This window comes from Gopherus evgoodei, chromosome 4 (assembly GCF_007399415.2).
Source record: "Gopherus evgoodei ecotype Sinaloan lineage chromosome 4, rGopEvg1_v1.p, whole genome shotgun sequence".
Lineage (NCBI taxonomy): Eukaryota > Metazoa > Chordata > Testudines > Testudinidae > Gopherus > Gopherus evgoodei.
The window spans coordinates 7,456,509-7,475,070 of record NC_044325.1 but is presented as its reverse complement, the minus strand read 5'-3'; the positions used below and the strand labels follow the sequence as shown (position 1 = coordinate 7,475,070).

The following is an 18,562-nucleotide window of genomic DNA, read 5'->3' as shown; positions in this document are numbered from 1 at the left end:
ACTTGTTTGTTTGAGCGATTGGCTGAACAAGAAGTAGGACTGAGTGGCCTTGAAGGCTCTAAAATTTTACATTGTTTTATTTTTTGAATGCAGCCTTTTTGCACATAATTCTACATTTGTAAGTTCAACTTTCACGATAAAGAGCTTACACTACAGTACTTGTATTAGGTGAATTGAAAAAGATTATTTTTTTTTACAGTGCAACTACTTGTAATCAAAAATAAAGAGAGCACTGTACACTTTGTATTCTGTGTTGTAATTGAAATTAATATATTTGAAAATATAGAAAACATCCAAAATATTTACATAAATGGTATTCTATTATTAACAGTGCAATTTATTGCGATTAATTTTTTAAAATTAAAATTAAGGCCATGTCTACACTACAATGTTGGTCAACACAAGTTACATTGGTGTATGGCCACTGCAATTAGCATATCACTTGTGCACATACATACTTGGCTGCTTGTGTTGGTGCTTTGTGTACTCACTAGAAGTACTTGTGTCACCACAAACTGCGGTGCACCATCAGCGGATATCCCAGTGTGCCATGCGCCCACACTCTGGCACAATGCCTTTTGGGGAATTTTGACAATGTGTTGTGGGGCACACACAAGTTAGTGGGGACTCGGAGCAATGGGTCAAGTTCCCATCATGCAACTTTCTCCATCCTGTAATGACATCCTTATTCCATAATTGTTACACATTTATTTAGCAGGTGCAGAATGACAGTTGGATGTGCTCCCTATAGATTGAAGGGGCACTGGTGCTGTTTATTCACTATATTAGATCTGAGTGAGAAAATATTCCAAAGGTTATAGGTGACATATATCTTGTGACACCGGCTACAACAGTGCCAGGAGAATGCCTGTTCTCACTTTCAGATGACATTGTAAACAAGAAACAGGCAGCATTATTTCCTGCAAATGTAAACAATCTTGTTTGTTTGAGCGATTGGCTGAACAAGAAGTAGGACTGAGCGGCCTTGAAGGCTCTAAAATTTTACATTGTTTTATTTTTTGAATGCAGCCTTTTTGCACATAATTCTACATTTGTAAGTTCAACTTTCACGATAAAGAGCTTACACTACAGTACTTGTATTAGGTGAATTGAAAAAGATTATTTTTTTTTACAGTGCAACTACTTGTAATCAAAAATAAAGAGAGCACTGTACACTTTGTATTCTGTGTTGTAATTGAAATTAATATATTTGAAAATGTAGAAAACATCCAAAATATTTACATAAATGGTATTCTATTATTAACAGTGCAATTTATTGCGATTAATTTTTTAAATCGTGTGATTAATATTTTTAATTGCTTCACAGCCCTATTTTGTACAAAGTATGTTTTGTAAGGTATCATCTGAAAACTCACAATTTGCTGGTCAATAATGTCCTGATAAAATATGTGTGGCAACAAATTCCACTGTATAGTGTTATTAACATATGTTCCAGACTGATGCTGGCAAGCAGGTCTGTCTTGCACAAAGCAATGTGTGCTCAGCTTACTTTGCATTTTAGTAGTAAACAGAGTTATCAGCCAAGAAGGGGAAACAAGGGAAGCTCAAACAGGTGAGAAAAATGCAGCAGGGAACATCCTTCCACAGAGCCTTTGTGTCTCCTGGTAACCAGCTGGAAATGTTTTTCAAAAGGGGGACTGAAACTATAAAAAGGAGAGGTAAACACCTCAAGAGACCCCCCTTTTTTTTAATTGCTTGATAGCCCTAAATATTTCTAGTTGGTTCAGTGAACAATTCTATTTTCCTTCTGAGATACTGACATCTGCTGGTGAGAAAGTAAATATGAATCATTTACTGATCTTGGTTCGTCTATCAAACTATAACTATAAATGCATGAGTTGCATGATAAGGTGAGCGTGTCTATGTTTCTCCAGGATGCATGTCAAACCGTCTAAAAGTACAGAACAAAGCTGCAGTTGCATTTCTAGCATATCTTGTCTTTATGATAAACATATTTCCCTCCCATACCTCTCAATGGTGGGCTTCCTGTGGCTCAAACTTGTTTCTACTGAGGGCAATGGCAAAACTCCCTTGCACTTCAGAGGGGGCAGGATCACACTCCCATGATTCTATAGAGTCCAACTATTGGTAACAATTCCATGTTTGATGCAGTATGTAAACCTACTGCAGTAAACAAGAGATTTTGATGGACATGCCTTTGTTTTAATTAAATAGTTACTTGTAAGTGGCACAGCACAGGATTGCCTCTTGAAATTTTGTTTTCACAACTGCAGTGTGTTATCATGACAGACGTAAGCTATCATTTATAAAGCATGCAGTGCCAAGCATCCACCCACTCCTCATTCAAGTCCTTCTTTAAAATACACATCAATCTGATGAGTAGATTAGTGTTGTATTGTTGGTGGGATTGTAAGATGGTCAGCACCTCCTTTTGCATTGCCTTTCCTGAATTGTGTGGTTTGCCTGTTTACTGTAGGTTCTGTATTTTACAGGGCTGAATAGACTATTGGTGCTCAGTACATAGTCATATACAATTGGGAGAGCCAGAAATAGCAACTAACTTGGTGCAGTTCTGCTCCAGCTGTCACGTTACTCCTGGTTCAGTCAGGGTTCTCCTTCCCCAGGTTACAGCTGCTCTGGATCTTTGGCTGTAGGCAGAGAAAAGGTTCTGATAGCTTCCCAAAGGGAGCCTTCTAGTACAATTATGCATGGGGTCATGTTTAGGAGCCTCAGTTACCACCTTCTTAAAAAGCTGTTGTGCCATGAGAATTGATGGAACATCAAACTGAGGAACCTGTTTGGGAACCTCTGACTCAGAGAACTCTACTTTCAGGAAGTAGTTGATGATTGTGCACAGTACATGCAGCGAAAGCAATGGTTCTCAGCCTATTTACCCTTGTGGGTAAATATTACTTGTATGGCCCCGAGGCTGTCATATGGGCTGCAGCGGTGTGCTGACTGGGCCACAAGCAGGCCATGGGCCACAGGTTGAGAACCACTGGATTAAAGTCTGAATGTTGCACCGTCTTGCTTTTCTCTCTTTTTATGCTGTACATGCAGAACAATCGCCAGAAGACTGGAGGGGAGGAGAAAATTGGAAAGAGGGAGGGGAAGGAGCTTCAGCCTAGCAAAGCCTCACAATCTGATAGGGTACAAGGAAAAATACTAGGTGGGTTGTGAGATGCCCAAATCCATGATAGGCATGTGCGTGTGTGTGTTCCCAAGTCTTCTAGGGGACCGTGGTTTTAAGACTGGGTGCAATAGCCCCCTCCCCCAACCAGCTGTGCAGGGCAGGAGTGTGGGGTAAAGGGGCAGGCCATGCTCTTCGCTGGGGGGACAGCAGCATGGTTTGGCAGGGATAGAGATGCCAATGGGGTGAGGGAGGTGGGGCTGCCGGTTGATGTTAGGGGAGGAAGTGGGAACTGGTGGAGACACCGGCCCCGGCCGGGGGGTGACGGGAGGGTAGGTGCTGAGGGGGGGAAGGCAGGTGGGGGTACAGCCGGGGGGGGCACAGTCAGGGGGCGGGAGCACGACCTGGGGACACAGTCAGGGGCAGGGGGCACCGTCCCTGCGGCAGAGGAGAAGGGGCTGCGGCGGGCAGGGGCCGGACGCTGCTCTGGGCCTGGGCCGGGCCCGCGCGAGGCGGGGCGGAGGGGGGAGGCGGCGCCGGGAGCGGCCCGCGCTGTGAGGAGCCGGGCCGGCGCCATGGCGGGGCCGGGCTTCGTGCGGACGCTGGAGAAGCGGGACGGCTCGGCGCTGCGGCTGGAGCAGCGCGGCGCGGGCGGGGTGGGCTGCGTGGTGTGGGACGCCGCCCTGGTCCTGGCCAAGTTCCTGGAGAGCGGGGCCCTGGGCCTGCGCCGCTGCGCCGTGCTGGAGCTGGGCGCGGGCACCGGCGCCGTGGGCATCATGGCGGCCACGCTGGGGTAGGACGGGGCTGAGGGCTCGCCGGGCCCGGCCGGGCTGTGGGGCGCCCCTGGCCATGGACCCCGCTGCCGGGGTGGATCCGAGCTGCAGCGAACCCCACGTCCTGGCGGGTCGGAGCTGGGACCTTAGCTCACTGAGGGGGGGCACTGTGCGGGGGCCCCGCTGCTGATCCCCGAGGTCGGGGCTGCCCTCAGGGTATGTCCGGGCCACGCACCCAGCTGGGGGCTGTGAGTCGGGATTGAGGCCGAGCCCCCCCCCCCCTTCTGTCTATGCAGGATCAGGGGGCGCAGCCAGCACGCAGGGCCTGGGGACTGGGATCCTGCTGGGGCCTGGGGCTGTGCCCTGTCAGTCTGCAGTGTGGACGCAGCTCAAGCTGCAGACCCGAGTCAGAAGGGCTGTGTCGTGGGGTGCGGCTGTGAGACCCGGGTCCGGTGTTGTAAACCCAGGTTTACTGCGCCGTCTGGAGGCTCAAGCACAGGCCTGGAAAAACCTGGTCACAAGCCCGGGTCCCACACACCTGGGCTTAATGTTCAGTGGAGACGTACCCAGAAGGTAGATCTGTGCTGTAAAAAAAGCAACCGTGGCAGCAAGTCACAGAGCCTGGGTCAACTGACTTGGTCCTAAAAATTGCAGTGTTGACGTTCCAGCTTGGGCTCTGAAATCTAGCAAGGGGCATGGGGCTCATAGCCTAGGTGCCGGCCCGAGCCCGAACAATTTTTAGCCTTGCACCCAAGCCTCGTGAGCCCATGTTAGCTGACTTGGGCTGGTCGTGACCATGCTCCAGGGTTTTTGTTTGTTTGTTTTTTGCAGTGTAGACTATGCTGAGTGACCACCGGCGAAGAGAGTAACACAAAGTCAGTCAGTTTCTGAAGATGGGCCTTTAACTGAAGTTATACAAATTTACATTGGAACCTACCTGGGAGTGCTTTAGTTTAAAGTACAGGTGGGGCCTTCAGTACAAACATCACTCTGTTTTTATACAAGGATCCTACTTTGTAGGAGCTGTAGCAGAATCTTGTTCTCTTCGTGTAACCCTCTTAAATCTTATGGCAAGTTGCATTTTGTGAGCCAAGTCTTTCCATCAGAACAGGGTGTGAATTGCTGAAGTAACTCAGTGGGTATTAAGTCATGACTTTAGTTTGCAGTAGCTTTCCAAAAGGAATGAAAGAGGTTACAGAAATGTTTATTTTCAAACAATAAGGAGTCTTAAATTTGTGTTTCTGGGCTTCCTTTTTATGAATTAAAAATATTTATTTTGTAGGGCAGATGTGACCGTTACTGATCTTGAGGAACTTCAGGATTTGCTGAATATTAATATTGAAAAGAACAAGCATCTTGTCACAGGCTCAGTTCAAGCCAAGGTACTGAAATGGTTTGTATAACCTTTTAATCTTGATATTTAATTTATACACAATTGCTGTAGAACTTTAATAATAAATATTGGTTTTATCAGAGCACCTGGGAGCCCTAATCACAGACAAGAACACCCTTGGGCTAGGTACTGTGCAAACAGAACAAAAGGAGAGCCTTGCCCCAAGGAGCTTACAGTCCAAGTTCAAAATATGTTTGGAAAATGTGATATGATAGATTACTTGTAAAAATGGAAATTCCCCTAAAATATACAGTGGAATAAGTAATGGCGGACTTAACCCAAAGTCATATAGATTTTGCGCTAAATGTTACACTTTTAAAGCATACAATTTTTTTTCTGTAATTAAAATTTGCATTTTATGTTTACCTGTTCACTTTTTCTAGGGGAGAAGATGTAAAAGAATTTCTGCCTGCACCAGATTATATACTTATGGCAGACTGCATTTACTATGAGGAGGTAACTATTTGAAAACCATAGGAATAATGTATTTGATTGGAAAGAACCTGGGAATTTTGGATTTGGTGTGAGAGACTGCAATTCGTATCGAAATCTTTAAATAAATATAGGCACTAGTTTTCAATCTGTGTGGCTCAGGGAACATTATTTGATGGCTCAGTATTGAATGATGAATTTTAAAAGCTGTAATTTTAAGAATGAGCAAATAACACATTTAGGATCATGTGGCACGAGGCCTGAATCAGGTCTTTTGAGAGCAGTAATTCAGAATTGTGCCCAATCTTTTTTTTCAATGGACTTGTAGGGAAATAAAACACTGCTAGCTGATACTGGAGAGTTTCACCATCTATTGATGGAAATCATATAAGATGATGCTTAAAGGCTCAGCTTTATCTCCCGTAGGTAATCCCTATGGGTCTGTTGGGAAGAGAAACCATGCTTCAGAAAGTGGCCCTTCTGGTCCATCACCCTCTGCAGAACTCTCTCCCTGTGGTACACCTGAGCTGAGGCTAGCACAAGATCTGGGCTGGGGAAGCAATCTCTAGGAACTAGTGTTCCTGACTCTACTTTTAGTTTTCTCACCAGCCTCCAGATCCTCCTCCCTGTAACTCTGAGCCCTTTTTTCCTGGAGGACAATCTCTAGCCTAAATCGCATCTTTAAATTAAGTCTGGTTAGATTTTTTTAATTTTTGAAAACAGGTGTCTAAGTCCAATGTGTTGCTGTGAAGAAAAAGTAATCTTGCATATTTCAAGGAAACAGCTACTTTTGCAGTGTGGGATATCCATGGCTTCGATGATATAGATGTATAGGCTGATCTATGTATGTAAAATGTGTAAAAGGCCATTTTTCTAAGCAATTGCTTATTGTAACTTGTTTTTCCGTTTATCCTTTCTGCTACCTACATGTCACTTGTCCTAGTACTGTACTAAATATAACTAGCTGTCCTAAAAGTAAAATAAGAAAGTGTCCAGTTCGGTGAAACTTGGCTCTAGTTATGGAATGTAATAGTAGTAAAGTGAACTTTGAAGTCTAAGTGGCAAATACTTGATTTCTTTTGGGCAGTCATTAGAGCCATTACTGAAGACCCTGAAAGACCTTTCAGGTCCGGATACCTGTGTCATATGTTGTTACGAACAAAGGACTATGGGTAAGAACCCAGAAATAGAGAAAAAATACTTTGAGGTAAGTGTCCTTTGCTGTCACACATGCTTTGTGTATATGAGGACTGTGTAATGGTTCAGTTGAAATCCACAGACCCTTCTGTGTCTCTGTACAAGTACAATGCATAGTACAAGTCAAGTATGTTTGTTGTGGGAAAATTCCATGTGACTTTGAATGAGAACACTTTTACAGATGCAAGGAAGGAGTTGATCACCAGTTCCTTAAATTGTATTTTCTGACTTATTTGTAGATGCTAGCTATGCATTTATTTAAATAAAGTCCTCCTTTTTTGGGAAAAGAAATTCTTTTCTTTTCTTTTCTTTTCTTTTCTTTTTTTTTTTTAAAACACCTTAGTTCTGCATTGATGCTTTTGATAATTCACATTCATTGTGAGCATAGTAAACCAGACTCACAAAGGTAGTCAAATAGTTGTCTGTGCTGCTTGAAAGATCTTATAAATTAATGAAAGAGCACCACATGTATGTGTCAGTATCTGCAAAAAGAATAATGCAGTCAGCTTTATAGACATGAATACATTAGCATTTTGATTTCCCCCCACCTCAACAGCTGGCTTGATATTCCCAAACAGGGTCTGAGAGTCAAAATTAGTCCTTTCAGTTTTTTTAAAGAAATCTCTTCAAAATTTTCTTTTGAAAGCATAGGCTTTTGGCATATTCAGAATATAGCTACAATTTTCAGAAGTGTCAGTGTGACTTAGGAGCGTAAGCCCCAATTTCACAAATGATTTAGCAGTATAAATCTCATTGAAATGCAGTGGGATTTAGGAGTAGAAGTGCCTAAATGAGCTTGAAAAATCAGGTTTAAACTGTTAAGTCACTCAGGGTATGTCTACACAGCAGTTAAACACCCACGGCTGGCCCATGTGAGCTGACTTGGGCTTGCGGTGCTTGGGCTGTGGGGCTGTAAAACAGTGGTGTAGGCGTTTGGGCCTGGGCTGGAGTCTGAGCTCTGGGACCCTGCAGCCCAAGCCTGGAAGTCTACACTATAATTTTACAGACTTGCAGCTCGAGCCCCGTGAGCCTGAGTCAGCTGACACAGGCCAGCCATGGGTGTTTAATTGCTGTGTAAACATACCCACCTTAAGCACTTTCAAAATTTTCCCCCATATGTCAATATTAGAGCATGAGTACATGGCATAGAGGAATTATATCTTGGTCTGGGAACCTCGTTGTCACAGCATAGTACTTCATAGCTGGTAGTAAAACCAAATCATGGGTAACAGCTGGATTCCCCAGAGGTGTTGCAGGCCAAATGGTCAGAAGTTGTGGAGGGGCTAGTGAGTCCAAAGTTTGGCCCTGCATCTGCAAAGCGCAACTGTTGCACATGAGCACCGGGGGGCCCACAGAATGCATAGTATGGGCTGGGGAAGAGGGCAAGAATTTCAGAATAATGTCTGTGTATGCCAGCATTACCAATACTCTGAGTATTGCATTGGCTTTGGGGTATGTTTCATGGTAGTGGCCCTAACAATATCTTGAATGGTTTGGAACCTGCTTACCTGAGGAATACTGCCTTGTTGCAAGAGTTGAGATTGGTGATGGAGCCAGTGCTCTCACAGTATAAACAAGAGCGGGTCAGATGTTCTCATGAGGTTCCTTCTTTGGCTTGCCAGAATCCAGATTGTTAACTTCCCAGGCATGCTGCAAAGGCCATCTCTTTTTCACTGGCATCTAGGGAGGTTGGGGGAAGGATGGGTAGTGATATGATGTCGTTCGGCCTAGTACTTTAGTTTTTGTGGAAGAGCCTTTTAACTGGAATGTAAGAACTGGAGATTTAAGGAATTGAAACACTATTTTGACTGATTTTAGATTTTCCTGTTGGTTCTTAAATTTTGGGAAGCTTGTCTGACTCTGGATTTGCACCAGATACATTAAAATTAAAATAACTGTGCTGCGTGGTGTTTTTTAAGGAAAAAAAAAGATTAATTAGCTAAATCAACAAACTTCTGTGGAAGAGAAGGATCCTTTGTGCTATTTTACCTCCTGAAGCATAGCTGCTTTATGCAGAATATTTTAGGACCGTCAGTGAAATGAATGCACTTAAAGGTATGTAGAAATGTCAACATTGCTAGAAGTATTTTGCTTACTGCCTTTTATGTTTTAATAACAGCTGCTCCAGAAGGACTTTGAGTTGGAAAAGGTTCCACTGGAGAAACATGATGAGGAGTATCGGAGTGAGGACATTCACATCTTGAACATCCGAAGGAAAAAAAATGGCAGGGTATTTTTTATTGAAATATTGGAGATAGTTTTGTGAATTCTTGACAGTGTGGTTTACCTAGCATAATTTGAGCTGGTGGGTGAGTGTGAGAAGACAAGTAATATTCAGCCACCGTTCCCAATGCTACAGTATGCAACAGTTACGGATACATACTAGTATGGTTAGACATTCCATGAGCAAGACATTAGACTGGTTGGGAAACAAGGTTAATGTCCAGTTCACATTGCAAACTGGAACTACATTTGTAACGGGCTGTGGACAAGCAAACTGGAACTGGGTTCCCTGATGTGGTATTGTAGTACAGAGAGATCTGAATGGCAACGTTTAATAGCTTCGGAGGGAATAGTATTTCTCTCAACTTCTTGATTGATACACTACCTAAATATTGGAAATGGCTGGTTTAATTGGACCAGATGAGGGAACTTTGACTTTGCAAAACATCAAGCTTAAAAGTGAAATAAAAAGTTTTAAGAATAGATATCAAATAAGGCCCCAAGTCTGCAAATACACTTGCACAACACAGGCTTTAAAAGGAAGCTTGTTATGTTGAAATATTTGTGGAGGAAAAAGAATTTCAGGTTTAGTTGCTTTAAAAAACATTTTTTTAGTAGCAATTTGATGTCTAACAATGAATACCGGTGAAAATGAGGTAGGATCAGAGGCTAAAATAGGGAAAGGACAAGTTAAAAATTACTTAGACAAGTTAGATGTCTTCAAGTCACCAGGGCCTGATGAAATACACCCTAGAATACTGAAGGAACTGACTGAGGAGATAACTGAGCCATTAGCATTTTATCTTTGAAAAGTCATGGAAGATGGGAGAGATTCCAGAGGACAGGAAAAGGGCAGTTATAGTGCCACTCTATGAAAAGGAAATAAAGACAACCCTGGGGAATTACTGGCCAGTCAGCTTAATTTCAGTACCTGGAAAGATAATGGAGCAAATAATTAAGCAATCAATTTGCAAACACCTAAAAGATAATAAGGTGATAAGTAACAGCATGGATTTGTCAATAACTAATCATGTCAAACCAACCTAGTCGGTTTCTTTGACAGGGTAACAAGCCTTGTGTGTGGGAGGAATCAATAGATGTGGTATATCTTGACTTTAGTAAGACTTTTGATACTGTCTTGCCTGACCTCATAAGCAAACTAGGGAAATACAGCCTAGATGGAGCTACTATATGGTGGGTGCATAACTGGTTGGAAAACCATTCCCAGAGAGTAGTTTATCAATGGTTCACAATCAAGTTGGAAGGGCATATTGAGTGGGGTCCTGCAGGGATCTCTCCTGGGTCCGGTTCTGTTCAGTATCTTCATCTTACAAAATTTGCAGATGATACCAACCAGGAGGGGTTGCAGGTGCTTTGGAGGATAGAATTAAAATTCAAAATGATCTGGACAAACTGGAGAAATGGACTGAAGTAAATAGGATGACATTCAATAAGGACAAATGCAAAGTACTCCACTTAGGAAGGAACAGTCAATTCCACACATACAAAATGGGAAATGACTGTCTAGGAAGGAGTACTGTGGAAAGGGATCTGGGGGGGTCATAGTGGACCACAAGTTCACAAATGAGTCAATAGCGTAACACTTGCAAAAAAAGCTAACCTCATTCTGGGATGTGTTAGCAGAAGTGTTGTAAGTAAAACACGAGAAGTAATTCTTCGACTCTACTCTGCGTTGATTGGACCTCAACAGGAGTACTGTGTCCAGTTCAGGAAAGATGTGGACAAATCAGAGGAAGTCCAGAGAAGAGCAACAAAAATGATGAAAGGTTTAGAAAACATGACCTGTGAGGAAAGATTGAAAAAAATTGGATTTATTTAATCTAGAGAAGAGAAGACTGAGAGGAGACAGGATAACAGTTTTAAGTACATAAAAGGTTGTTACAATGAGGAGAGAGAAAAATTGTTCTCCTTAACCTCTGGAGGTTTTTTAAGAGCAGGTTAGACAAACGCCTGTCAGGGATGGCTTTCTATATAATACCTAGTCCAGCCATGAGTGCAGGTGATTGGACTAGATGGCCTCTAGAGGTCCCTTCCAGTCCTACGATTCTATGATTTACAGTAAAGTTGTCTGTTGTTTGGAAGAAAACTGTAGCTGGCAAGCCCTGAGTTCGCTCATGTAATAAAATGCTTTAGTTAACATCTTGCACATTTTACTTACCTTGAAAAGCATAGTACAGATGCTTTTATAGTGAATTATAAGGCAGTCCAGGTTCATTATAGCTCCTGAAAATGTCTGTCCTCTGAAATGCTGTCTTGTAATCTCCTACAGCAAAACCTAGCAAATTCCAACTTAATAAAAGTATCCTACAGAAACAGTGCCCTAGACTACTACTCTTTCTTCAGTGCTGGAAACAGAAAAGTGTCACAAGGCTCTGTGAAATTAGGCCTTTTGTACACTTATACCAATAGGCATTTAAAGTGGAGATTGGAAAAGGGTAAACTGCTTAAACTCTTCAAAAAAGAGTGAATCTCCAAAAAGCACTAGAGAAAAACGAATAGTTGATGTGGGAGTGCTGTTTTGCTAAATGGGACAATTGAGTTACTGTTGGATATCTTAGGTGTAACAACGTTGTACTGGAAACTTTAAGGATACATGGTTTCTAACTTGGAATTACCTATTAGAGCTAGTCATTACCATGAGTTTCATTATGTTCCCTTTAGGCAGACGTGCACAACATATGCGGCCCGTGGCGGCTCACTCTGCGGCCCGCGGCAGGGAATCAAAGGGCTCTGGGCTGCCGGCAGCGGTGGGGATCCCAGAGCTCTTTAAATCTCAGCCGCGGCCAGGAATCAAAGGGCTCTGGGCTGCTCGCAGAGATTCCTGGTTGCAGCTGAGATTTAAAGGGCTCAGGGCTCCTCGCAGCTGTAGGCAGCCCAGAGCCCTTTGAATCCCGGCCGCTGCTCCAGCAGATGGGCTGGGGCTGGAATTTAAAGGGCTCGGGCTCCCCTCAGCGGCAGGAGCTCTCTTCCCTTTAAATCCCTGCCTCAGTCCCGCAAAGCTCTGGGTTCCCCTAGCCGCCAGAGCCCCGGGCCCTTTAATTTGCCCCTGACAGCTCCCAGCCACCTCTTCGGCTGGGAGTCCCTGGTTGATTTAAAATCAAGTATCACCTCCCCACCCCCAACCTTCCTTTTTAGCCCACAGATGATTTGGTGGGGCAGTGCTGAGGAAGGAGGGTTTGTTTCTGCAGGGCTGGGCGGGGGTGTTTCCGCTGGACCGGGAGGTCCTGGGGGGGCGGGGAGTGTTTCCGCAAGGCCGGGGTTTTCGGCCCTCAGCTGTTCTCTTTGGAATAATGTGGCCCTCACCACTTTACGAGTTGTGCAGGCCTGCCTTTAGGAATAAATCTTAAGACCATCTGCATTTTTCTGACATTTGCTAAGCACAGGAGTCATTGGAAGGAACTCACTACAGGTTTATGTTAAACTTGCTGCTTGTTGTAGGGACAAACATTCTAATGCACAGCCTAGCACTGACGCTGGTCTATGGATCAGGTCCTTGGAGACTTTGTTCATGTTAGCTAGATCATGTTCTTTCTATATGATGTAATGTGGAGAATATATTTTACAGAGTGTAGTGACAGAACATATCCAGAGCCAGTGTGTAAATACAAGTGGGCCATTTAAAAACCTGTTTGAATTTTAAATCTTTTTTTTTTTTTTTAACAGAATTTCCCATCATGAGATCTTTGACCATGTTATCTGATCCTCTGGAGAGAAGAGAGAGTGTAAATTAACTCAAAGAGGCTGTCTCCAAAGCTGTTCATGGCTCATCTACAGAATGTCTTCTGGACAGCGGATTTGAGATGAGATATAAGGAGGCAGTGGGTCAGTCGTTATAGAACCACAGGCAGTATCCGTCTTAGAGGACAAACGTGATCTGTTAATATTGACAAAGCAGCCTCACCAAGAGAGAGCTAAAAATGGGACTGAAATGTAACCTAGACTGATGTCCTGTTCATGGGCCAGCTGTATAGATGGGAGGGCTACACTGGTGAATTGGAGACACATACAGTGTGCTGAGTTCAAACAAATCAGATCCAAGCGTTCAATAACAAAGCCTGTCTGAACAGGAGGGCGTGCAGGAAGCTGAAGGTCACCCACTTTTCCCGAAGAGGAAACTCCTTATCCTGACTGAATTTTACCTTAAATTTAAGAGCAGATGTCTATGTATACTTCATAAAGAGTTTGTACTCGAGATGGTTCTTGGCTCGCTTTTGTTCTGTACTTAGTTTTGTGGCCTTATCTATAGTTATGGGTTACTTTAACTAATTACCCACCTCAAGGTGAAGGTTTACACCTACTTTAATCTAGGAGAGATCAGCCCCCAAGAATGACTATAGTAGAGAGGTTGTCAACAGAAGAGAGCCTGCCCCATAGTGAACAACAGAGATTTTTCTAAACTAATTACTTTTATTAGCTAACCAAACAATACACACAGTGCAGTCTGGTAAAGGAGAGACCAACCAATCCAGAATGATGGTATTTGCATTACTCACATAGAATATCAGGGTTGGAAGGGACTTTAGGAGGTCATATAGTCCAACCAAATCCCCAAATGGCCCCCTCAAGGATTGAACTCACAACCCTGGGTTTAGCAGGCTAATGCTCAAACCACTGAGCTATCCCTCCCCTTTGCAGAAAAGCCTAAAGTGTTGGTTCTCATCCTTACTATTATCATCATCACGACCACCACCACTAGTGGTCATCCTTTTGTTGTCTCCCCGCACCGAGGTGCATGGGCCAGGAGACAGCTTTTCTGATGTGGTAGGCTCATGCTTGCTGAGATTCATACGTATTTATGAAGGTTTTAACCCCTTTTTCTTATTTGCACTTCCACACCTCACCGTGTTTGAGATTCCCTGTTTGCATAGGCTAACTTTTTAGTTCATTAGCATTTACATCACCTTATCACTCAGCAGTTATTTTCAAAACATCAGCATATCACAAATCTAGACACCTACTCAGCAGGTTTATTATTAACTTAACTTAACTTATCCTAAGGCCTAATTTGGCTAAGCTAAATATTTTACAGGCCTGAGTCATGTGGCCCTTGTGTTACAATATTGATTAATACTTATATTTCACTTCTTAATACTAAATTTACCTGATACCTTTTATCCTTAACTACAGTTTGTACACTATTATTTATATGGCAGTGGTGTCTCGGAGTACCCCAGTGATGCACCAGCACCCCATTGTGCTAGGCACGATGCAAACCCCACATAACAAGATGGACCCTGATGTATGCTAAATTGTTTTACTTAACTCCATATGCGTATTTATTTCCAATGTTAGTAATTGAAATGTCAAAATATGACTTTCTGGTGAGATTAAAATAGTCCTTGTAACATGCTAATCAGGTCAGCTTTGATTGCTAAGGTCCATCTTAATGCTAAATGAATATTTAATGAGATTGAATTTTGGTAGAAAACCTTCTCTTGCTTCTGTGCCATAGTTTAATCAGATATGGCGAGATCGTGCCATCTTGAATCCATGAGTGGTTGCTTTGAGATCAACGGGACTACTTGAGTAAGGTATGGAGTGTGTCCCATAATTTTATGTTGGTTACACATTACAAAATGTGGCAATATTTCAAACTTCAAAAACTTATATGTTTGGTGCCAGTGAACGTTACTTAAACCCCAGTCATGGATTACTTGGTAGGGATTAAGGTTTAACAATACAGGGCAAGGCATTTATTGAGTCGGTTGGTTAAATTCTGACACTGTGGCTTCTGTTTAATGTCCCTTCATAGCATTCCTTGTAAACCTTGCACTTCGCTGCATAGTCTTTGACTCTGAAGCATGGCCAACAGAGATTGCACTCTTCTTTTAGTATGCAATTGTGCGTTTGCCCTTGAAATGTAATTGTTCTGTCAACCTATAATGCAAGGAATTTGGTAGCTTATCAGTTTTACCAACATGGGGAAATCTACCAGTATAATTATACCACTATTGTTATAGTGATAACTTTCTAGTGTGACTACTCTTTTTCTAGAATAAGCATTCACATGGGGAGTTCTACAGTATAGATAACTATGCTGGAAATTTTTCTTGTGTAGACAAACGCTTAAGCTCCCAGTGAGCTGAGTGGGGGCAGAATCAAGTCACTGTGAAAATCCTCCTTACGCTGGCTAGGCTAACATGGAAGGGATTGTTGGGGGAAGGATAGTTGCTTCTTCCCTGTCCTTGCCTCCTATAGAAGTATTCAGTCATTACAGCCGCTCTGTACTTTGTTAGGGCAATGAGTTTCCATTGCTAATGTAGGCTTTGGAGTGGTATTTCTAACAACCGTGGGTAACTACGTAAAGTAACCAAACTACTTGACTTTGAGATTTAAACTTTAAATATTTTTCTTGTCACGAGAGTTCAGCTTTTTAAAAATGTTAGGAGGAGGAATGATGGTGGCTACTGTAAATTATAATCCACCTGTCCAATTGGCTCTTTTCACTACCTGCACTCTTTAGTTGTGTGTTTTGTAACAAGGTCAGGCCAGATGGCTACAAGAGAGTGGTCGAAGGTAGATACATTAGCTCCAGGTTAAGCAGGTGCCTTTTCCCTGGGTAAGATAACAGGGACTATTCCAGAACACTCAGGAACTTTCTAGAACAAATTAAGGCAGGCAGGCTAATTAGGACATGTGTAGCCAATTGGGAAGATACTAGAATTAATTGAGGCTAATCAGGACACCTGTTATAAAAAGGCTGTCATTCCAGTTAGTGGAGTGTCCAGTACTGAATTATTCATCCTCAGAATGGTACTGTGCATTTCAACAAAGTGTAAACCCAAAAATACAATCCTTTTACATGAACTGCACCTCTTTGAGACTGGGCCACTGATTCGATAGTGATTTTCTGTAAGACAGCACTTCTCCTGTAGGTGGCATTGCTTTTCCTTGATTTTATAATCCGTTCATATTGCTTTTAACAGCTCTACTCTCAAAACAGGTTCAAACTTCAGATTTAAAGGTGAGATGAAACATTTGAAAATTTACAGTCAATTCTTACCGATCCACATCATTAACAGTCGACTGTATTTGTGTAGATTTAAACACAAACACATTTTAATATTTAATCTTACTTTTAATTAGTTCCTTTTTCATTTGCCTACCGGGACCCTTTTGGCTTTATTTCCCTTACTACACCTGATGACCTCATGAGCACACAGCAGTGCAGCTCTTCTACAACTTTTGGTGCTGTAAGTAGCTGAACAAATGCACAAATGTGAGGCTTTGAATTTAGGTCATGGTAAATCTTTTAAAACCGGAACAGACGCAATAACTTGTGCTGCAGCTTTAAAATATATTTGTAATTGAAATATACAAGTGTTCTGTTAATGACTTGGGATCATCAGCTGTTGAAAGATGTTTTTACTTTATAAGGTGAAGTCACATCTAAAGATTAGCAGTGTTTAAAAAACTCTGTGTTTCAGCCAGCCAACGGTAATTAATACATACAAGATTCTGCCACCCAGAATAATCCCACTTCCCACCCCAAGCCCCACTCACGCTCCTTAGATTCTCCCTGGCGTTTTTTCCAGCTCCCTTTTTAAACGATTAGCATTTAGTGAAGCCTCCTGCCCATTAAGTGTGTGTGCCTGTGTCCAGTCCACCAACAGCCAGATTAGTGAAGAAATTAAAATCCAGCCAATCCAATTACAGCATCTATTTTTAAAGGATGTAATCTCGTTCTTGCAACTTCTCGTTCCAATGCTAAACCGCGATGGCAATGCTCAGTTGTGCGTACAAGACCCTTGCTTGTAGTTGCTTTCATAAACTTCCAGTTAACGGGTGCCCTCACTGAGAATTGTTAGCCTTTCACTTCAGTAGCTTTCCTTTATGCAGTAGGTGATGCTCTTGGTTTTATGCCATCTTGGTAACAGGCATTGGAGAAAATGCAAACCTTAAGACACAACGTGAGTTGTGAAAGCAATAAGAATATGTCTGCTTAGCAAGATTACTTTTGGGACTTTAGTTTAATGAAGAATTACTGTGAGCGCAGTGGAAGAATTAAAATGATGGACCTGTTTTGTTTTTGAGTTTTTTGTTTTTTGAAGCCTCAGTCCAATTCTGGATCACACAATGAATTCAGTCTGATGACATTTTGTATTGACAGGCACTGATTCATTAAAGCACTTCTGTGTGTGCTTAAGTCAACAAAGCACTTAAGACATGCTTAAAGAGAAACACGGGCTTAAGTGCTCTGCTGACCTGGGGTTGGTTGTAGAACCCAATCGTATGAGGTGCTAGGTACCCTCAGCTTCCAGTATTCACTACCTCATAGGATTGGGCCTAGTAGGAATTAGTACCATGAAACATTTTTGTATGTTGTCTGTCAGGTTGGAAGTAGTGCCTAGCACCATGACAGACCAAGATGCCCTGATGACAGAGCAGGCAGACATCCCCACTGTTCCTTGACCAGCAGTCTCAAACTTACAACCTACAGTCAATATATAACCCTGCTGGAATTCCGCCCACCCTACCTCCCCTCTGCTCTAGTCCCTTCTTTTCTGGATCTGCCAGGAGTGGATTTGGGGTCTGATTTTTAAAAAGATTTTATTTTCCTTATTTTAAGATTGATTGTCACAGGGTAACCTTTATTTATATTCCGGTGGGTTGGGTAGAAGGGGATGTCAATGCTTCAAGTGTCATTATGAAAGCCCCACTGTGAAATCTTGATGTAAAAATAGGCTATATCAGATATAATGTATGTGTCAAATACCTTCTGTAGATCTCCAGCAGTGTTTAAAGCTGGGTAGGTTTATATTTTTCACATTTTACTGCCATAGTGGAGTTGCCATTTGCCAGGCACCTGCTTAGGGCCTGAGGAATTTCCAAAGAGCCCTCCCTCTGCTCCCTCTCTTCAGGGACCCTTGGGAGTCCCTTGTAGACTATCCTCAGCCCTCCCCTGAAACTGGGTCAGTAGCCCAAAGTCATTCAAAATACTCCCCAGTATCCCAAAGACAAGGTCCATCATACTAAGCCCATAGTTCACATCTATCTCCAATGCTGTCATCCCCGCAGCCCTTATTCTGCTCAGCAGGTTAGCCAAGTTCTGGCTTAGGCTTCGTACCTCTTCTGTGTGCTCCCTGTTTTGAGAGGGAAGGTGATGCATAGATTACCCTCCTTGTGAAAGCCAATCCTGGGTGGCCAGGTTGGCTCAGAAACTGAACGAACCAGGAAGAAAGGAGGTTGTCCCAGGGAATTAGCAGTGGGATGGGAAGAGCCCAGGACATTCACTTTAAGGGTCAGGGATCAGGAACCCTGCCCTACCCATACTACAAGGCTCCTGATCCTGGGCCCTTAAAGTGACAGTATCCTGGGATCATCCCATCCCACTGCTGACTTCCTGGGACTGCCACCATCTCTTCCCCTTTCTGCTCTTTTCTAAGCCTGTGTTTACACCGACATCCCTGG

The 18,562-nt window shown here is 42.9% G+C and overlaps 1 protein-coding gene and 1 long non-coding RNA gene across 3 annotated transcripts in view; one reads left to right on the top strand and one right to left on the bottom strand.

Annotated features, from left to right (window-relative positions):
- The window catches only part of LOC115651691, a 32,990-nt gene extending 29,530 nt beyond the window's left edge, over positions 1-3,460 (bottom strand). The window contains exons 1-2 of the long non-coding RNA XR_004000411.1: positions 2,896-3,460; positions 2,544-2,630 (exon numbers count right to left, since the gene is read on the bottom strand). This is a non-coding gene — a long non-coding RNA (uncharacterized LOC115651691). The remainder of the gene's footprint in view (positions 1-2,543; positions 2,631-2,895) is intronic.
- Positions 3,461-3,687: 227 nt separating this feature from the next.
- Positions 3,688-13,343, top strand: VCPKMT (valosin containing protein lysine methyltransferase). Of its 2 annotated transcripts, none has more exons than XM_030562819.1 (6): positions 3,688-3,905; positions 5,168-5,278; positions 5,662-5,734; positions 6,798-6,917; positions 9,027-9,132; positions 12,815-13,343. In XM_030562819.1, the coding sequence occupies exons 1-6, from the start codon at positions 3,688-3,690 to the stop codon at positions 12,880-12,882; spliced, it is 696 nt and encodes a 231-aa protein (XP_030418679.1). In that variant the 3' UTR covers positions 12,883-13,343. The 2 variants fall into 2 exon arrangements, with proteins under 2 accessions (XP_030418679.1, XP_030418680.1); XM_030562820.1 differs by having other exon boundaries at positions 9,027-9,137.
- The last annotated feature ends 5,219 nt before the right edge of the window (positions 13,344-18,562 follow it).

Excerpts from the sequence above, each read along its gene's own strand:
- VCPKMT (XM_030562819.1), top strand. The coding sequence starts at position 3,688 with ATGGCGGGGCCGGGCTTCGTGCGGACGCTGGAGAAGCGGGACGGCTCG. Across the intron at positions 6,918-9,026 it reads TAGAGAAAAAATACTTTGAG|CTGCTCCAGAAGGACTTTGA; the intron begins GTAAGTGTCCTT and ends TTTTAATAACAG. Across the intron at positions 9,133-12,814 it reads CATCCGAAGGAAAAAAAATG|AATTTCCCATCATGAGATCT; the intron begins GCAGGGTATTTT and ends TTTTTTTAACAG.